This window comes from Echeneis naucrates, chromosome 17, assembly GCF_900963305.1.
Source record: "Echeneis naucrates chromosome 17, fEcheNa1.1, whole genome shotgun sequence".
Classification (NCBI taxonomy): Eukaryota; Metazoa; Chordata; class Actinopteri; order Carangiformes; family Echeneidae; genus Echeneis; species Echeneis naucrates.
This window is the reverse complement of record NC_042527.1, coordinates 12,266,282-12,285,590: the sequence shown is the minus strand read 5'-3', so window position 1 is coordinate 12,285,590 and position 19,309 is coordinate 12,266,282. Positions and strand designations below refer to the sequence as shown.

General features: G+C 42.0%; 2 protein-coding genes across 3 annotated transcripts in view; one reads left to right on the top strand and one right to left on the bottom strand.

Moving 5' to 3' along the window:
• LOC115058295 (dipeptidyl aminopeptidase-like protein 6) overlaps positions 1 to 1,941 on the top strand; it is a 55,125-nt gene extending 53,184 nt beyond the window's left edge. For both annotated transcript variants that reach the window (XM_029525621.1, XM_029525622.1), the window contains exon 26: positions 571 to 1,941. In XM_029525621.1, coding sequence (XP_029381481.1) covers positions 571 to 714 — 144 coding nt within the window. In that variant the 3' untranslated portion in view covers positions 715 to 1,941. The remainder of the gene's footprint in view (positions 1 to 570) is intronic.
• Positions 1,942 to 2,039: 98 nt separating this feature from the next.
• The window catches only part of arhgap21b (Rho GTPase activating protein 21b), a 31,383-nt gene continuing 14,113 nt past the window's right edge, over positions 2,040 to 19,309 (bottom strand). The window contains exons 8-24 of the mRNA XM_029525609.1: positions 15,723 to 17,292; positions 12,922 to 13,068; positions 12,517 to 12,619; positions 12,338 to 12,383; positions 12,039 to 12,164; positions 11,637 to 11,936; positions 10,329 to 10,390; positions 10,070 to 10,215; positions 9,839 to 9,981; positions 9,389 to 9,547; positions 9,188 to 9,266; positions 9,012 to 9,085; positions 8,831 to 8,920; positions 8,554 to 8,721; positions 8,076 to 8,181; positions 5,221 to 5,252; positions 2,040 to 5,044 (exon numbers count right to left, since the gene is read on the bottom strand). Coding sequence (XP_029381469.1) covers positions 3,461 to 5,044; positions 5,221 to 5,252; positions 8,076 to 8,181; positions 8,554 to 8,721; positions 8,831 to 8,920; positions 9,012 to 9,085; positions 9,188 to 9,266; positions 9,389 to 9,547; positions 9,839 to 9,981; positions 10,070 to 10,215; positions 10,329 to 10,390; positions 11,637 to 11,936; positions 12,039 to 12,164; positions 12,338 to 12,383; positions 12,517 to 12,619; positions 12,922 to 13,068; positions 15,723 to 17,292 — 4,935 coding nt within the window. The 3' untranslated portion in view covers positions 2,040 to 3,460. The remainder of the gene's footprint in view (positions 5,045 to 5,220; positions 5,253 to 8,075; positions 8,182 to 8,553; positions 8,722 to 8,830; positions 8,921 to 9,011; positions 9,086 to 9,187; positions 9,267 to 9,388; positions 9,548 to 9,838; positions 9,982 to 10,069; positions 10,216 to 10,328; positions 10,391 to 11,636; positions 11,937 to 12,038; positions 12,165 to 12,337; positions 12,384 to 12,516; positions 12,620 to 12,921; positions 13,069 to 15,722; positions 17,293 to 19,309) is intronic.

Sequence of the window (19,309 nt, the reverse complement as noted above, 5' to 3'; positions counted from 1 at the left end):
TGCTCGCTCTACATGAATGTCCTTTTCATTCTGACTGAGAAGGGATCATGTCCAAACATGGATCCAATAGAAGAGCCGCTATTAAATAACATTGCAGATCTATAGGCAGAGATAGTTGGATGGGGGCAGGTTAAAGTTAGTAAAAGCAGCTCATACAGAAAATGAGAGTGGTGGATAAAATAACAAAGTCTTGCCACTTGAGGGCAGCAAAAACAAGCTAAGAACCCACTATTGACAAGTGATTACCTTTTAAATTATTATTATGATGAACATTCAGAAAAGTCAGAGTAATGTTAGAATTACATTTAATAGATTTCAAGGGAATAAAAATGAAATCTGAAGTTTGTTTTTTTTTTCAGTTTTTTTTTAACAGAACCACTGTGGAATTTGACTTTGATGGTCTCTTTAATTGGTTTTGCATTAAGATGTCCAGATTATCGTGAAACGAAGTTTTAACGTCAGTGTGAAGATACACACATGGTCTTGTTTGTCTGTCTTATAGTATTAAAATGATCTTTGAAAAGATGATGAAAGAACAGTGTTTTTTATGAATCCATCACTACTCCACAGATCTACCCGGACGAAGGACACTTCCTACACGGGGATGGGACACAGCAGCACCTTAGCCAGTCTCTGGTCAACTTCTTTGAGGAGTGTTTCCGTGTGCCGGAGGTACTAACGGAGGATGAGCAGGAGGACGAGGACGACAGTTAAACTGCTCCTGAGAGGTGCGCCCCCCCCCCCCCCCCCCCACCGAACCCCCTGTCCTTGGCCAGCTACTACAGCACAATATGCAACAGATCCTTCAAACCAAACCACCAACCACATCTTGCACCCATCAGACCAGAATTTATCTGGACTCTGAAGCGCAGCACCTGCATGTGCAAAGGGGCCTCCTGCCTTTACCCCTTACTCCCCCCAGAACCCCGGTCAGGAAGCCGTCGAATAAATCTCAGAGGTGGGACAGTCACAAAATAGCTCTCCGTTATTGGATTAAATGGACTAGTGCCCCCTCTGGTGGACAAATAGAGGATCAACATGATGCCCATTGAAAAGTGTCTCCATTCCAAACTAGGTACAATCCCAGAGCGCTTTGCAGCACAAACGATCCCCCACTAGATGAGTTCATTATGTGGAGATTTACCTTTTGAAAGGCTGCCAGTGTCTGAACCTCTGCCAACCAACTTACTGATTATTGTGTTCATGAGTATGATTACTGCTACTTGTTTCTCCGAATTTCTCTGTTTAGTGTCTTACAATAGTACTGTGTCTAAGAGTGGATGTCTGGCTGCATCAGTCCTTTATTTGCTTTATGGAACGAGGGCACAATGGTTGTGTTGTACTCCAAAAAAAGAAGTGTTGATCCAAAAATGGTATGAAAGCATCTTCTCTCTCATATATCTGAATTAAACTCTTCGTTTAGTCACTGTGCCTTACTGTGGGTGAAATGTTCATGTTAGGAGCCCACACGATGCTGAAGGTGAGTAAATATGGACAGGCCTTGTCTGAACTGTGCATTCTGACGATTACACAATTCACGGTTTCATAATCAAGTTAAAAAAAAAAAGTATGGCACATTTGATCTCAGAACAGGGAAAGAACTGAATGCAAAATGACTTCAAAGATGGCATTACACTGATGGAAATATAACGAATATTTAGTTTGCAAATGCAGTTGTTGATATTTACCTTCCTGGCATACTGGTTAACTGCAGTTTTTGCTTTTGTTTTTTATTTTTTCCCTGTTTTGTTTTGGGGTTTGTTTTTTTTCCCACTATTACGTGACTTTCTTTGCCCTGTGTGTTTAAATGGCTTGGCTTTCCCTATTTCCTCTGTTAGTATTGTCAGTGGTTTCTAGTCAGCTGATGTACAAAGTGTATAAATCTTATATTAAGTCTTTCTGTTGTACGTGCAACTTGTATATAAAGCATTTTGAAATGTATCATTTGTCGGCTTTGTCACTTATCAGTTTAGTGTGTGACTAACATTTTCACTTCTGGGCTTTTAAGGAAATGACGGCGTACAGGAGAATTTGCCATTGACAAAATTTATTTCCAGTGTTTCAGGAGTCTGTGCACACCCCTCTCATAGTCAGAGGAACACAGCATTGTTACAAATGGTCCAGCTCAATGAAGTGTTTCCCGACTGCCCACAACACCCACAAACCTCACGAGCCTCCTCGTCTCACAATACTGTACTTAATCCTGCGATCTGATGGAAATGTAAAGCAGCTAAAACATGGCATTTGTATGTACATTTAAGTTACTTATTTTACAAGGAATATTTAAAATTCAAGTTCTGTTAAAATCAAAAAATTAAAAACGGGAGGAAAAAAAGTATAAAACATGTTAAGACCAGAGTGGAATGCCTAAGGAATGGAAGCTCGGCATCGTTACATAACCTGTAGAATGACCAAGAGTCGACAATAAAAATGTCATTCACAGTAACATCTTCGTGTAAATCAACAAAGACAATATGGCACCCTTAACATTTCATTGTGAGGCACTTCCTATTTGTGAAGAAACATGATTTTTCTGCTGCGATAACATTTTCTTTTTTGTCCTCTTTGCAAACCACTGCCTATCACTGACAGATGTGTAAACCACAAACACTACAACACAGCATGACATTTGAATCAGAGGGATGTTGTTCACTGCTCTTTAAACCACATAGCCAGGATGAAGAAGTCCTTTTTTCCATTTGCATAACTCCAGTGTCACCTTGTCACCTTTGTACCTTTGGAAAGGCCCCTCTGACAGCAGAGAGCTTGTAAGCAGTCCACACACAGGCTGTACCAAAAACACAGTTCAAGTACACAAAAAATAGGGATATGTACAATTTAGAATGAAACACAAGCATCTAAAGCTTTTAGTCAGGATTACAGCAAGCATGTCTGTACATTCTTCATTTGGTTACTGAGAGACTCACTGACTCTGAACATTGTAACTTTCTGTGCACAAAAATAGTTCCTCTGCAATACTAAAAATCTTTTTTTACAACTTCCTATTCATCCTAGAAGTCAGTTCATCCTTAAAGCCACATAGCTAAACCTTTTTAACAATCTTAACCCCGTATGTTCACACTTCCTTGCACATACTTCACAGACTCATTGTTTCATGAGCAGCAGGTCCCCTCAATCTTCAGCATAACATGGATTTGTTTTTGGAGGAAGTTCTCCTGCCTACCCAGTCCAAAGTCATTTGTCATGAAAAAAATAAAAAATAAAAATGGTTCAAACAACATTTTGTTCCATGCCATATATGTGAGCAAATTCAATCTCCGTGTGCAGTAGTTCTGTTATCACAAGCGCACACACCACTTACAGGCACACACTCCAGACATTTATGTGCAACATGCTCATTCACTAACATTGGTCACACAACAGACATTACACTGATAGACTCCCAAGTACAACACACCTCACAAACAAAGGACACACACAGGCACACGTCCAATACTTCTCACAGGTACTGATAGAATCGTGAATGGACCACCTGGGAACTGGTGAGTTTGTGTGGGTGAGCGGTGGCCGAAAGGCTCAGATTTTTACTCGGCGGCGTGTCCCCGTTCAATACTTCAGCTGGATGGCGTGGGAGTCCAGAAGAGGATGAGGCTCCTTCGTTTTGGGAGTTTGGGCCACAAAGCCCCCCTTGCTGTTCAGGAAAGTCCAGGCTGACTTCAGGATTGCTGGTGCGGTGGCGCTCACGGGCAATCCAGTCCCCGATGGAGAAGTCCTGAGAGCTGCACTTGGGCTTCAGTCGGTCCACAGCTGACAGCTCCGAGCGGGAACCTGAATGGATGCCAATCTGCTGTGGCCAGTCTCCCAAAACAGACAGCTCTGCAAAGTCCCTCTGACCGCCCATAGTGTGCCTGCGTCTGATGTTCTTCTTCTTACTGCGGCCTTCTGGGGACCGGCTCCTCTGGCTGCCCACACCAAACATGTCATCAACAGACATTCGCAAACGCACCTTCAGTCGGTCGGTAATCTTCAGTTTCCATGCAGGCTCTGTCTTATCCAACTCACTGCGAGACGAGGAGCTGAGGCTGCCAGTTGATCGGCCTTTACCTGAGCCCAGCACACGTGACAGTCTGCTGGGATCTTTATCACTCCGAGCACCTTCCAGTGAGGATTCACTGTCAGCTTTCTGCTGGGCAGCTTTCTTTCTGGAGAGCGTATCACATTCGATGAGTCTGTGGGAGGGAAAAAGTCGTGCCAGTTCTTGTGGTTCTCGCTGATCAGCTTTCCCAACAGTAAACACAGACAGGTCACTCTCGCTGTCCGTCTCCATTGGCCTTCCCTCACTGATGAGCTCGCTTCTCTCATCGTCTGCATCGTCTCCACCCCGGCTCTCAGCCACAGACTGCACCTCAGGGCTTAGGGTGCTGAGCTCCGCTCCAGTCAGGAACGTCATGGATGAGGTGGTGGAGTAGTCGGAGGTGATAGAGCAAACCTCTGCTCCCAGCCCGTTGGGTCCTGCTTCTGGCCCCAAAGCCACCGTCTTGCCACGTCTCACTCTGGGCACCGAAGCCTGAGAGCTGGTGCTGTTCAGAGTGCCAAGGTCAGACACCGTGTCGTCATAGTTGGAGGGTGGATCTGACAGAGAGGACTGGTGAGCCATTGGCATGCGGTAGCTGAGATTGGGGGAATGTTGAGGTGAGGTGTAGGGGGAGCCGGTTTGAAGGGTGGAAGAGTTGTGTTCTGGAGCCAAGCAGGGAGAGGGCTGCGACATCTGGCTGCTGGAGAGAGACTCTTTCCTGGTGGTTTCATCCAGCTGTTCCTCTGAACTGTTTCTGTGCTTTTCTTGCTCACTGGTTTCATCCGTCTCCTCCTCGTCCTCCTCCTCCTCAGTCCGGCTGTCTGGGGACCACAGAGCCTGCTGCTGGCTCTCTTGCGGAAGATCCTTCTTGGGGAACACAGCATCCAGGTCGTCATCTGAACTGCTCGGGTGTGCTTTGTCCTTGGGCTTCTTGCGTTTACGGTTAGCGAAGAAGGAGGAGCGCAGCATCTCTTTGCTACACTGATCCTTCCCTGACCCCCACAAGCTCTGCGGAGAGAGAACCACAGCTAAAAGACTCACCAATGCAAGAATAAAAAAACAAAAAAACAACAACAAAAAAACCCACAAACAAACAAAATAATAATTCTAAGAAGAAAAAAAAAACACAGCAAAGCTGGAGGAATTAAGGGTTTATAACAAAACTAAATGAAATAAGACATTACCTTTGATTTGGAGGAGTCACTACATGCTGAATCTGCATTAAAGACAAGAAAGTCATTAGTAAAAGACCCTGTAAACGGTCAGCAAGATAAAGAAAGCGAAGAAGTAGATTCAACTTTTGTTCAGGAGTGAAACTGTCAGACATGATGAGAATGAGGGCAGCTTGATGAAAGCAGATAAAATTTTTTAGTGTAAGAGAGAGAGAGATAAGAGGACGAGTCACCACACTGAGCAATATCATGGAAAAGTGGAAGAAGCAGCACAAGAGGCCAGAGATGAACGATGAGAGGAAAGGAAGTGAAAACCTGGCTGTAAACTAAGACAAAAAGCAGCTCATGCTCATGTATCGATGGGGTGACGGCACATCACACACAAACACACCAGTCACAGAACATTTCATGTAAACCACCAACCGGCTGTGGGCATTTTTTTTTTCCCAACTCATAGACGTCACAGAGGAGAGGGAGTGATGACTGACTGAGAGACTGAGAGGGGCCTGAGCTGAACAGATCAGTGAGTGTTTCGTGGTAGATACAGCTGGCACAGGCAAGCCATAATATAACAGACAGATTGCTCGTACTCCAAACTAGATTAACTCCTGTGGTGCTCTTCAACATGTAGCCCATTATTCTCAGCAACATAAATGGCCAAAAAAAACCAAACCAAAACAAAAAAAAAAAACAAAACGTTCTTTCTCTCAAACACGCAACCTGCAACTAACAAAATAAGCAGACAAATAGCCCTTTTCAGCCAAATAGTACCAGGAACTATGGAACCATAGGAACATAAGTCAGGATTTCAGAGTCCCCTTTGGCAGCTTGTTTGCTTTCCACAGCATCTGAGGAACTGTAAAGAATAGGCAAATCAGACGAATTACAATGTGTCAGCGGTGTGTGAGAGGCTATTGTCACACTTGATGAAACAACACTGTCAATGTGTTGTTCTTTGTATTGACTTATGGCTGTAATAAACGGACAAGCAGACCTGCAGAGCTGACAATTACACTTCAGATGGCCTGACCTGCTGTGCTCTAACGGCAATATATCTGCGCTTTAAAAATGTGACCATGATTAATACTCTGAACATTTTATTTTCAACTTGTCAGGAAGCCAACAACACTGCAAAATTTGTTCGTTCGTGAAAAGACTTACTTCCTGAAATAACAACTAAATTTCTTAAGTGGTTCCATTGATGAAATTGTAGGTAAAATTCCTGAAGTATGGAAATTGATTCCTGGGCTGCTGAACAAGTTCCTGCAGATGAAAGGGCTATTGAAGATCTAATTAAGATTGAAACCATGTGCATCACTGTGTATGGCTCTGGTTTGGGCAGGGAGACTTTGAGTGATGTGGGTGTGCAGGAGATGAGGTGGCATGTGGCTGTGTTTGTCTATAGTCAACAGCGTGATGTTTTTAACAACAACAAAGATTTCAAAATAATGACAGACAATAACCCAAGCAAAAAGACACAAGAGGAGGAGACTGCAATAATAATAATGGATAAAAGAAAACAAAACCTGTTGCAGCAAAACTAGCTACCTGCTTGAAGCCCTGTCCACTGCTATGTGTGCCTCTGCTTCAGCCACTACATACTTATCGGTCTGGGACGTTGTTGTATATGTGGGTTTGCTGTTGTGTAATCACATGTGTGCTGGGGAACATCCAGCTCAGTCCCACCACTACGACCCCACCCTCAGACATCATGACACATTATGCCACATGACCGGGAGAGAACCTGAAGTTGACCATACCATGCTACTTGTCCTTGCGATCAGCTTAAAAGACAACAAGAGACAGCAGAAGGGCTTTCAGAAAAAGTACAGCAGCATCGCTCTGTATGCCCTCAATTTAGGGTATTGGTTTATATATGACACGTGCACACCACAGGAAAAATGACAAACATCGACTTCTCTTTCTTTCTTTTTTATCTTTTTTCCTCCTTTCGCCCAAATTTAAAAGAGCTGCGGGTTTCTGCAGACTAGGCAGCTACACTGGGCACAACACTCGTCCTTCTTCCTACAGTCCCAGCTGTCCATCACTGACAAAACAGAGTCCATCAGTGACATCATCGAGTGATAGACGCCGCCCACTTGGCCTGTGTCAAAATTGGGTAATGTGTGAGTGCTGGACAGGGATAAGGGAGAAAAACAACACACTACACACAGAAGGGCAGAGGTCAGAAGGGTTAAAACTTCCATTGTTTCTTTGTGTTTGTTTGATTTTTTTTTTTTTTGGAAAAGAACATGCTGGGATTATGTGAGAGACGAGGAGGAGGGGAAGAAAAGAACTGAAAGAAAAGGAGTTGTCTCAACACAGGTAAAGCACAAGGAAAAAAATGACTTGAGCAAGAAAATATAAAGAGTAAAGCAAAGAAATAAACATAAATAAAACTTGAGGACAATTTTTTATCTCTTTGGGCAACAAAAAAAAAAAAATTGTCAACATCAAAAAGGAAAAACCAAACAAAAACAAACAAACAAAAAACCAGCAGCCTTTTATCCAAAAACTTATGAATTATTAAAAGTGTCTCAACTTATTGCAAGATATTTTTCAAAAATTTTCCAATCGTTAAAAATGTACCGGTTGAAAAATTACTGAAAAAGGTTGCTTGAACAGAAACACAAATAAAACTTGACAGTTTTTGCTCAAAGCATCTCAAATTAAGGAAGACAGGCACGATGCTCCTCATCTTAGCATAAATGACTGAGACATAGCTAACATTTACTCTTATGAATAAATCAGCCCATACTAAACATGTTTTACATTAATACACAGTAATTATTGAAAATAAACACAGTATTGCTGCTGTAGTAAAATATTTGCAGTGATTATGGTGGAGAAGAATCACAGTGAGTTACCTGAGACTTCGCCTGGTGATGGTGCAGTTCGTCCAATGTTGGAGAGCAGGTGGTCAATATTGGGCACAGGCTGAGACTGCACTGTGCTCTCCTGCTCAGCTGTGGTCTGAGGCAGAGAGACAACAAAGAAGATAAACTACTTAAGACACCACAGAACTTGGGAGAGAAAAACCACAAATACAGCATCAAGTGGCGTTTTATTTAAAGGTGCGATTACTGATAAAGAATCATTATAAGATTCCTCAAATTAGGGAACTATGTTGTTTTGCATAGGATCGGTAGTGTATGTCGGTTTATCACAGCAACTGAAAGGCAAAGGCATAAGAGGGAATCAAAACGTATTTTAGCACTGGACAAATTGGTGTTAGCTGCCTATTAGATTAATGTATTATAAATATATAATGTATAGAAACTTCCAACCTTCTAACTGTCAAAAATTCATGACAGAGAAATATAGACAAAAAGAATTGCCACATACAACAGGGTCCTCGTCCCCATCGTCGGTGAAGAACCAGTCATATTGCTGGATAAGGTTCTCAACTATCTTGCACTGGTCTGGCATGTGATTGACCATGTTGGTCATATTGTCCTCAGATGCTCTGACCAGTGTAGGACCAAAGACTATTGCCAGGTTTCGAGGCTCCATCTAGACAGACAAGGTGAAAACAAATGAAATGTAATTAAAAACTATTTTTGATTCACACTGGAGTGGAGGAAATTTCATTAGTATTGACACATTCTGTTGACAGTAATACCTTGTTCTTCTCACAGTTGTCAGAAACCCTCTTGAGATGAGCACAGAGAAATTTCAGAGTTTCATAATGATGACCAGGTAATTCATGGATCTGTTAATGGTGAAAATCATCAGTGTTTAAGAGTTAAAGGTATACCACATTAAAGTATAGTAATTTACTTTCATATTAGATTTTTATATACCAGTTTCTTAAGCTCCTTTAATCGCTCTACTGAGTCTTCTGTTCTGTTGGCTTCAATGAAATCGGCATATTTCTCTGTGACAAAAAAGTAGAGAAAATTTTAACACAAGAGTCTTTCAAATTCTTTCTTTAGTTTTAAATTTTTTGTAATAATTTATCAACATTACAAGAGCCTACCATTTGTAAACAGAGGTTCTGGAAGTTTTCGGAAAAAAGACTTTAGTAAGCTACTGATGACATTAAGGTCCCGCCATTTCTGCAGAAAAGTGAAGGATTGAGACAGCACTATAAGCAGTCCATTCAGTACAAATCGATCACTGCTAAAAGATGATGTCTATCACTGAAGTGCACTGTGCATTCCAACTGTCAGTCACTCACGTCTTCCTGAATGTCAATGTCAGTCATGCCTTTGCTGTTGAGCTCTTCCTGCATGCTGGAGATGGCAGCATTGTTCCCAGGGACCCTGTATATCCCTGTGTACTCCAAACCCCGCTCCTCCACCACCTTACAGCACACTTCCACGATCAGAGGAACAAACTGCACAAGATGGAAGACATTGCATATAACATATCCTGAAGTACGTACAATCTGTAATACTAACAGAAATGTACTAATGTATTAATGCATTTATGTCTCATAGACGTCACCATCTCCTACAGTCAAAGGGACCTACCCCTGCTAGAATCACCACTGTGGCTGATACATTAATAGGAAAAAAAAAAAGAAAAAAGAAAGAAAATTTCATGCAATTTCAAAACATCCTGGTACTCACATCTACTGAATAATAAGAGGTTTCTCGAAAATATATGAACAAAGATGGAGACTCACCCTGTTAGTCTGTGCAGGTGGACAGTCATCAAGCCGCACCCCAAACGTAACGCCAGCTGGAGTCTTCTTTTCAAAGGGCTTCCTCATGATCCCTGGGATACCAATTTTCCAAGCAGCTCTGTCCCTTGGTGGACTGGAGTCATCTGACAAGGTACACACATACACATATAGAAATGAACCTAATGAGATTAGAACTGTCTACTGTCTACACCAAAATGAGCTGGTATTTACCTTTCAACGCCCTCCGCTCCTCTCCTGTTTTGGGTGAATGGGGGCTGTATATTTTGCCATCCATTTTACCTCCCAGGAAGGCTTGTTTGATGCTAAGGGACTGGCGAGAGGTTTTGGGGGAGGGTTCAGATCTGCTGCTTGGCGCACTGATCCACCCAAATGACAAAAAATACAAATATTAGGTTGTCATTGAGTGAAATTGCGTAAATATGTATTTGAGTACTGAGGATGAGCCCTGGGGGGCAGTAGTCCAGTATACCTCATCATATTGTATTCTTTGATCTTTCGACTGATCAAGTCCTGGCTTGTTACAGAAGGATTCTGTAATGACAGAGAAGAATGAAAGTCAAAGCCAACATCAAATTTAAAACTATTTGCGATCAATTTCAATCCAGAAAAATATAAATTTTGCTTCTATTGTGACTGCAAAACTATTAATTGATGTTGCATGGAAATACTTTGTGATAATTTCTAGGATTTCTTAAGATAAACGTGTGATGTGATGTGATAAAGGTCAGAAACTCCTAAACATTTTGGTAATAATTGCATGTCTAAAAACTATATGGTTATCAAGAAGTAGTCACCAGATTGAAGATTGCCTGACAAAGAGATCACAACAGAGCCCAAATATAAAAACAAAAGGGAAAGTGCAGACATGCCAGTACCTAATGTCACCTAATTATCAATTTGCCTTCAGTCCAGCTATCTTGTGAACTCAAAAGAATTCAAAACTGCAATAAAAGTTATCAATATGTCCAAAGAGAACATGTCTGCTTGTATTGTACATCCTTACAGGAGCATAACTCACAACGAGGCAATGTTACTGAGCCCAACTCAATGGCATTATGTGAAACACAGAAATTCATAAAAGTCTCCCTTACATAAAATACATAATTAGGATAAATAGATCCAAGAAAGAGCCTTTTGTGTACATATGCCTGAGTTGGCTGGATATTAATGTCAGTGGTCTATGCTAATAAAGCTATGCTAAAAGCACATAATACTTTCCCAATACATGTATTGTATGTAGACTTAATGTCCTTGACTTTTTCTTCCACAATTCCAATTCTAGCTGATCACCTGTTGCCAGACCTCGCTCTCTGCTGAAAGACAGCTCATTGGCTTTTCCTCTCACACCCATGAGTGAGAGTGCTTGTTTCCTCTGCCCTAGTAGAGCAAGTTTCCAATGACACCTTATTTTACCTTTTGTTAGGCATTTTATAAGTAAAGGGTGTAACCCTCATTTCAGCGTCTTCCTTTTCTTTAATTCAAAAACAGGACTTTTGTTCCCTTTGTTGTTACCCTGTGAGTGCTCATTTTTTCTTCTTGGTTTCCCGTCAATGTAAACCACTGACCACAAGCACTAAGCCCTGCCCTGATGACAGTTTACAGAAATGATGAAGACGGATCACAGCCTGGCAGTCATTTCAGGATTTTACATTTCTGCAGATCCTATTCATTTGTGTTGGTGGTGAAGTGGAGGTAAAATATATTATTGTGGTCATTTTGATTTGGTTACTTGGTTCAGCAAACAATATCAATCTTAAAACACTATACTACTACACACCTCCTCATCTGGATTACTGTTTTCTTGAATGACTCTGATCCAAGACAACATATCGTCCCTCCCTTCTGCCTGGAACAAATACTCGCAGTCTGAGGTGGTTAGTCGCAGCACATTCTTGCGTCTTGTTTCGCTATAGGAGATGTCAATCAGGCAGGCTTTAATGCTGATTCGTAGTGGGTCCTCATCAGATTGTGATGAAGCATGAGACAGAGCATCTTTCCTGTCTTTGTAGAGGGTCAGGGTGTGACCTTGTAGAACACCATACATCTGTTTCCATGATCTCATTCCCCCAGTTGCACGCTGCAGAGACAAAGGAGACACAATAAGAATAAAGAAACATATATATTAAAGTATACATGATAAGTATAGCTGTAAAATGAAGACATAACTGTACATGCATACCTTATTTTTATCTGTACTGAGCTGCCTAAAGTTAAGCAACCCTTCTTTGGAAGAATTAGCAAAGATATCGGAAGAGGAATCCCTTCGAGATCCTGAATCTCCAGATGATTTATGTCCATCTAGAGCCTGCAAGTTCCAATATATGACATTTTTGGCATTATTAGCTGACAGTTCAATGTGACGTGAAAAGTGGTGAGAGAACAAAGACGACATGAAACAAAGATCTCCGGGAGCCAAATTAAATTTCATTTTCATGAATACATTTACATTTTTAGAAAGTTTATTCTAGAGCTTCTCACCTTTCTCAGGCCCCTGAGACTGGGCATGTGCTTACTGGAAGATCGCCTAAAAATGTAGGTGAAAAAAGAAAGGCATATTTCAAGTTAGAGACAAGGTCAGAGATCAACAAGTCAAACCTCGACAAAAAATTAGTATTCATCACAACTACTACTACTATTGGACCATTACATGTACTTACCCTCTGCCCTCTTCCTGGTAGATATCTAGACCTTCATCATAGGATTTGGACCGCTCCGTTTTGCTGCCTGAGTCAGATTCTTGCAAAGCACTTCTTAATGACTCTATAGAGGTGTAAAAAATAGTAAATTGTATTATTTATCATATCCCAAGAGGTGGCTTCCAAAAATCTTAGAAAAACTGTGCAAATAAAACATTTCAACAACTGTATGCCAAATTATGATGATTCATCTGTGTCTACCGAGTGTGTGAAGGTGGGAGTCAAATCAAAGAAATCTGAAGAATGCCCAATATTAATTTCCAAAAGGCACAGCTAAAATGATCAGTTTATTTACAGACTATCAATCAACAAGTCGCTGTTCACCACCTCTCCTGTCCTTCAACTTCCCAACCCAATAATGTTTACCTTGGTCATGCGATAGCTGACGTCGAATGGTGGGGCAGGGTGAGCCTGGACTGGAAGGCCCTGTAGCTATGGATGGTGCAACAGATATAACAGCAGAGGGTGGAATAGGAGCAGCCTCTCGGTCGACGCTGGGGCTTACTGGTTCATCTAGTGATAATAAAACATTCAGTGTAAGCACATAGCATAACAAACATACAACATAACATACAACTTATATCAAAGATGTAGTAATATTACATTTAGGACAGGCGTGTTTCTCAAACTAAGCAACACTGTCTTTCCACAGCCAGCTTCTCATCGAAAGGATAAAATGAGGGTTTCCTGCAATATTGATCTTTGCCTCACCTATCATCTGTGAGAACAATTATAATAGTTGATGACGCCTATGGTAAATATGCCTCAACACCTGAGGTTGGGAACAGATTATCTTCAGACATGATTCTGAGAGAGAAAGAAGTTTTTCCATTCTGAATACCGCCTACTCCTGGCACTTCAAACCAGAAACAGCTCATAGTGCAAAGCTGCTCTTTGCAGCCGAGGGGCTTTTGGAGCTAAATTTGAAAGCAACTGTCCCAATTCCAGCCTGTACCCAACTCTGAAATGGGGCAAAGGAAAAAGGATGTCATCCACTCTAAAAAAACTCGTTGTGTTGGGCTACCTTACCAAGGTTCTGTCTCTCACTCTTAATCAAAACAGACTAGAGGTAACATCTTCTGAGGCTTTATTTGCTCTCTTCAGAGAAAAAAAAGTTTCTTCAGCTGTAGGGTGCATAAACCAAAGATATACATTTGGCAAAAGTTACATAAGAGACAAGTATATCAACAAAGCATACAGTAGTTTTGGCTGCAGGCTTGACAGTACAATTAGTTTGGTACAGCAAGACCTGAGGGGATCTACCTAAATCCCAGACTGTTCATCAGCAACATAGGACGTGCTCACTTTCTTGTTCTTAGCAGAACATTCTCAAATCTGACAATGGACTGTTTATACAACATTTGATATAAATTCAACTACTAATAAAATGTGAGTCTAAAATGAGTGCCAAGTGCCAAACCAGACCCATTGCAATCTAATTCAGATTTAAAAAAGATAGACGATGTCATTAGATAAGATAAATAAAACAATGATCTGGGTTAAAGAACCAAATGACCTCATGTTAGTAAGGTCCAGACCAGGTGGCTTTAAAACAGATGATTGACGTGCTCAATCAGGATTCTGTTCTCCTGGGCCAGGGCACCACTCCCAGAATGACGGTGTAGTGGCATCATTGCTGTCACTGCCTGTTTTTTCTGCTCCTGGACTGTTCGTTCTCCTTAATAACCAAAACTACACAGAGTATAATAGGCTAGTACCATATCCCACCACAAATGTGAGGCCCTCGATAATAATAGATACACAGCACATCTGACTTGAAATGGTCTCATTCCCTAAATTCAAGACCACCATAAATCAAAAATGCAATACTGTGTTCAGAGGCTCATATGACGTGGAGCGAGGAAAGGTGTGACAGGTAACAAAATGCTTTCTAAATCTGTCATAACATGAACACTGATAAGCCTCAGCTTATCACAAAGACCTGGAGTGGTTCAGGACTAAGTCTATTCCCCTCGGCTACTCATATTTTATATGAATAAATAATTATTGAAATATTGTAAAAGAATTCTCAGAATAATGCAGTAGAATCATCAACATAACCACTAACAAGGTAAATCAATTTAATCATTGTGAAGTTAAATGCAAGGGTGTGGTATTAAAGTACCTTAGATTTATTTACTATTTCTTTTTAAAAACCAGATTTATTTACTTTTTTTTTTTTACCAGAGTTTACTTAAGTTGAGAATTTTTTATTTATTTATTTATTTATTTTTAAATGAATTACTATGAATAACAGTAACTCTCACAAAGCCCACAGTCTTCTATTTTTCACATTATCGTGGTATTATAGAAGGCCTGAAAAGAAGCAGAGAGAATGAAATGCAATAATGAAAAAACTGTATATAAAATATACTTTTTCGAGGAAAAGAGATCAAACATTTTAGAAACCAAAAGAGACAAATCTGATACTGTGTTTAGCCTCCAGTGCTGTAACTATTGCAGTGTTCTCATAGAAGCACGCCAATGAACACAGTCCCTATTAATTATGAATATTTCCCACTGCTGAACTGATTACAAAAGATTCTCTACAAGCCTGTACTGAAAATCTTGGCAGTATAAATGAAATTGCATTTTAGTTTCTAAAAATTGATTCCAACTAACTAAAAGCAAAGCATTCTGACAACTTCTCAAAAGAGTGAAAATGCTTTTCTGAATTTGGTCTGCAAAACATTTATGTGGATAGCAATACTGTTGGTTTTGGCATGACAACTAATGAATCACCAGAAAATCCATTATGGGACTACTGAGGCATAATGCAGTCCATTCAGAATTCAATATATTCCAAATAGCTTAAGCCATCCTTTACTCTGCCCCAGTTAGGCCAAACACCTCTCAAACCCTCTCTGAACGCCACAAAACCCAATTAATAAAATCTTCGCAGGAAGATTAGTTAATTTGAATCTCTGAAGCACAACATACCCACACCAATGATACACTGAATCAGATTTACACGACAATGTAGTGGTCTACAGGCTTCACAGTCAGTTTTCCATCCATCTATTTTAAACTGATTTCTATCAGCATCTTTAATGGAAGCTCTTTACTTGGCTACAGTGTTAGCTACCAGTCTGCTCATGTTACTATGGCCTGCTGTGGTTGCTATGACAACATGGACTGACAAGATGTACAACTGATTATTCTCTTACCGATGAATGGAATGGAGTCCAGAGACTCATCCAGGTTGCTAGAGCAGGAGGTGTGACGTTCCCCAAGGCGACGCATATGTATCTCTCGACGTGCATCATTGGGAAGCCAGCATGCTGCCACATCTGAAGTGGAATCTGCTCCATCATCGTTTACAGCTAAAATATAGGAAGGGTGGCGCAGAGGGCTAGGGTTCTTTCCTGAGGGGGGCTTCTCTCTTAGAACCACCCCCGTCTCTAATGGACTTTGCCCATTGACTTGACTCTGAGGGTCAGAGTGGGGAGGTTTGAGAATGCTTGGTCTCTGAGGCATCTGTTTTGGGGTAGAGCATGAAGAAGACCTGGGTCCTACCAGTGTTACGTCTCTGTTTACCTCAGAGAGGATGGTTTCAGCCCGCATTCTGCTCTGGCCTTGTTGCGTAGTGTGGCCTGAGCGATTTCCTTTAACTGAAATTCTTTGATCGGCAAAAGAATGTTCAGCACTTGTGCTCTTTCCAAAATGTGAGGGTCTATCTGAGAGCATGGGCGAGGAGCGGGTCTGAAGAGAATCAGGTCCTTTAGAATAGAGAGATGGGTTATGTGCCCCTCTTACGCCACAGCTGTATCCAGGAGAAGGCCTGTGGAGCATGGCGTGTCTGGGAATAGACTGTCTGCTGGGCCTTATACCTTTGTCTGCTCTTGCACACCCCCCTCTCCTTTCACTGAGTCGAGCCAAATCTGCAGATTCAACATAGTCTATGGAGTGTGCCCGAGCTTTGTGCACCAGGCCATCTTGGGATACGCTTCGAGGGGCCCAGTTCCTTGCATGGCACATCCTCTCTGCACCGCTCATGCGGTCTTGTGAGGCACTGCGTGGAGCAATATGAAAGTGGGGTGGAGGTCCTTCGTATGACCGTTCATGAGAAGTACTCCTCCGTCGTGCCCCCTTAGGGCCCCAATCACCTCGGGGAATGTGATGAGTGGCATTGAAGCTGGCCTGACTGGCAGTGCGCAAACTGTCCAGCCTTTCCTGGATAGTCCGACTACCATGGGAATGGATTCCTTTATTGTCGATGTACTCCCTGTATGTTTGATAAGTGCGCCAATCAATGTTTTGATGGTTGCCTGGGTAGTGAGGTGGCTGACCTCCATATGGGACCATCCCTGGACCACTGGGGTATATATCGGCCTTTCGAGGGTGAGGATACTGAGCTAGTGACCCAGGTCTCCCCCTGATGAAGACAGGGTCCATGTAATCTATCCTGTGAGATGGGCCCATGCGCCCTACGTGGACTGGATCGGGAGGAACTACCACAGTCCTCACACTGTCGTTGCGCATGCACACTGCCATCTGGCTTTTTGGGTATGATTGAGGAGGAGGAGGAGAGGGGGGCACGGTGATCTCCTTGCGGTATCCATGGTCAGGCGGTGCTGTTGGCCCTCGACAGACCTGCCCCACTACGTCTGTTGCCTGGGCCATTCCTGTAGGCTTACAATCTACTCTGGGGTAGCATATTGGAGGTGGATCAGGAATGTGACAGGCATTTCCACTGTAGCTGCTTCGGCCACGGAGGTAGGCATCTTGGGAGTAGGCCTAAAGACAGAGCAACAAAGCACTGTTACAATGCCTCTAGTAAAACTGACTTTGCGATGATGTGTAAAATTCAACATTGTGTGGCTAAATGCCTACAGAGAAGTAAAGATATTACAAGTGCAACTGGATGCCTGTGTGGGCAGTGCATGTTGCAGTACGAGTTTGCAGAGGCGTTAGCAGTTCAGGAGTGTGAGTGGTCTTCATCTGGTCCTTATTTAGAGTTCTCATGGATATGCACATGGTTCCACGGTAAGTAATAATATACTATGTTAAAAAAAGTAAACATTTGATGAACAGAGACTTAAGATTGTCCTTCAAGCAAGATACGTGGTACAGCAGTCTTTCCCTCATTACTGCATGTGTTGTAACAGTTTGTTAGTAGCCATCGATATGATTTCAAGTATAAAGAAAAAATATCTAGAGAACTCAAATGTACCAACTACAATGACAACGTTCATGTTCATTTGTTGTAAGTATTTACCCTGTGCTCATGAAGGTTTCAAAATATTTAACAACATTTTAGATACAGCAATAATAATATCTGAGCAAACATGAAGCATAAAAAAGTAAAATGGACATCATGATACCGAAGTATTCAGTACTTTGATTCACCCACCTCTGACGGACAAACTGTTACCATTTCTCCTTAGACACTCATAAAACCCTTCTGATGAAAACATAATGAAAGCTAGAGCTAGAGTAAGGCTGACTACATGTATCCTTTTTACTCATAGCAGGCTGTACACACAATGAGAAAAATGCGTGAAGGTACAAGGACTTTGATCCTGCAACAATTGAGTGTCAAATTGCAATCTCACTTAAAGCTGCAAATCCACCGGTGATCGGTGCCAGGCTGTTATTCCCTTTGTAGAAGAGTGCAAAGGTCACTAGCCTTTATCATTGCAATGACATATGGCTTGGAAGATGAAGTGGGTGAGGCTTCACTGATATGTCAGCTGGATGCCAGCTTGAGTGCTCAATCTAACAGGTACTGCAGCCACAGTACCATCGGCCATGTCTACAGTCCTCACATTTGATTAAGCAACACAGAGCTGACCATGAAACAGCCATTTACGACAACTAAAGGGCGATGATATAAAATCACTTCCTATAATGACAATGCTGACATGCATGACATAAGCAAAATAACACAGCAAGCACAACATGTCAGCGTTAAGTGGCTACCTAGTCTGATGTTTGCTTACCAGATTAGTAGTTTCCAGAGGAAAGGGCTGCCGTTACAGCATGTGAAAACAAGAGAATTTAGAAAGGGAGAGAGGGAGGAATAATAAAATATGCCAGTGGAAGAAAATCCACACATTGTAAAAAAAAAACAAAAACAAAACAAAACAGCAGATTCAGAGGAGAGAACATTTAACTGCCTCAGCATTGCCTGGGCTTGACATGCTAAAAATATACTGGAGCTGCAGCAGCAGTACAGAGGGATGAAGAAGCAGAGATGTAAGCAGGGGTTGCCACGTTACAACCTGCCTGTGCCAGTCTCTCCAAGGCGAGGTGGCAGGAGCAGAAGCTTGCCTCTCTTGGTGCTGTTATATCTCCATGGTTATAACCATCTTCAGCCAGAATATTACACTGAACAAGGTGCCTCCAGTCTGTGTCTCTCTCCCTCCCTCCCTCCCTCCCTCCGCTATTGCTCACATGACAGAAGCAGGAGCTGCTGATTATACATTCAGCTGTGATGGTACAGCTCTCCCTCCCACTCTTTCCTCCTCTCTCCCTCTCTCCCTCAGCATCAACCTGTTCTAAACACAGAGCAGTCAGCTGATTTCATATGCTGGTTTTAGTCCATCATTCATGATGTTCCCTCTGTTTTCTCTGCTCAGTATTTTCTCTGCTTTTCTTGCAACCAGTTCCCTCCCTTTCTACTCCCTCCCTCCGTCTCTTTGCAGACCAACTGCTGCCTGTCTTCAACCAGTCAGTGTGTGCTACCTCATACAGTGTAAAGTCATCCGGCTAGCATCACTCATGATTCTCTTGTTCTTATGAACAGCCTTGA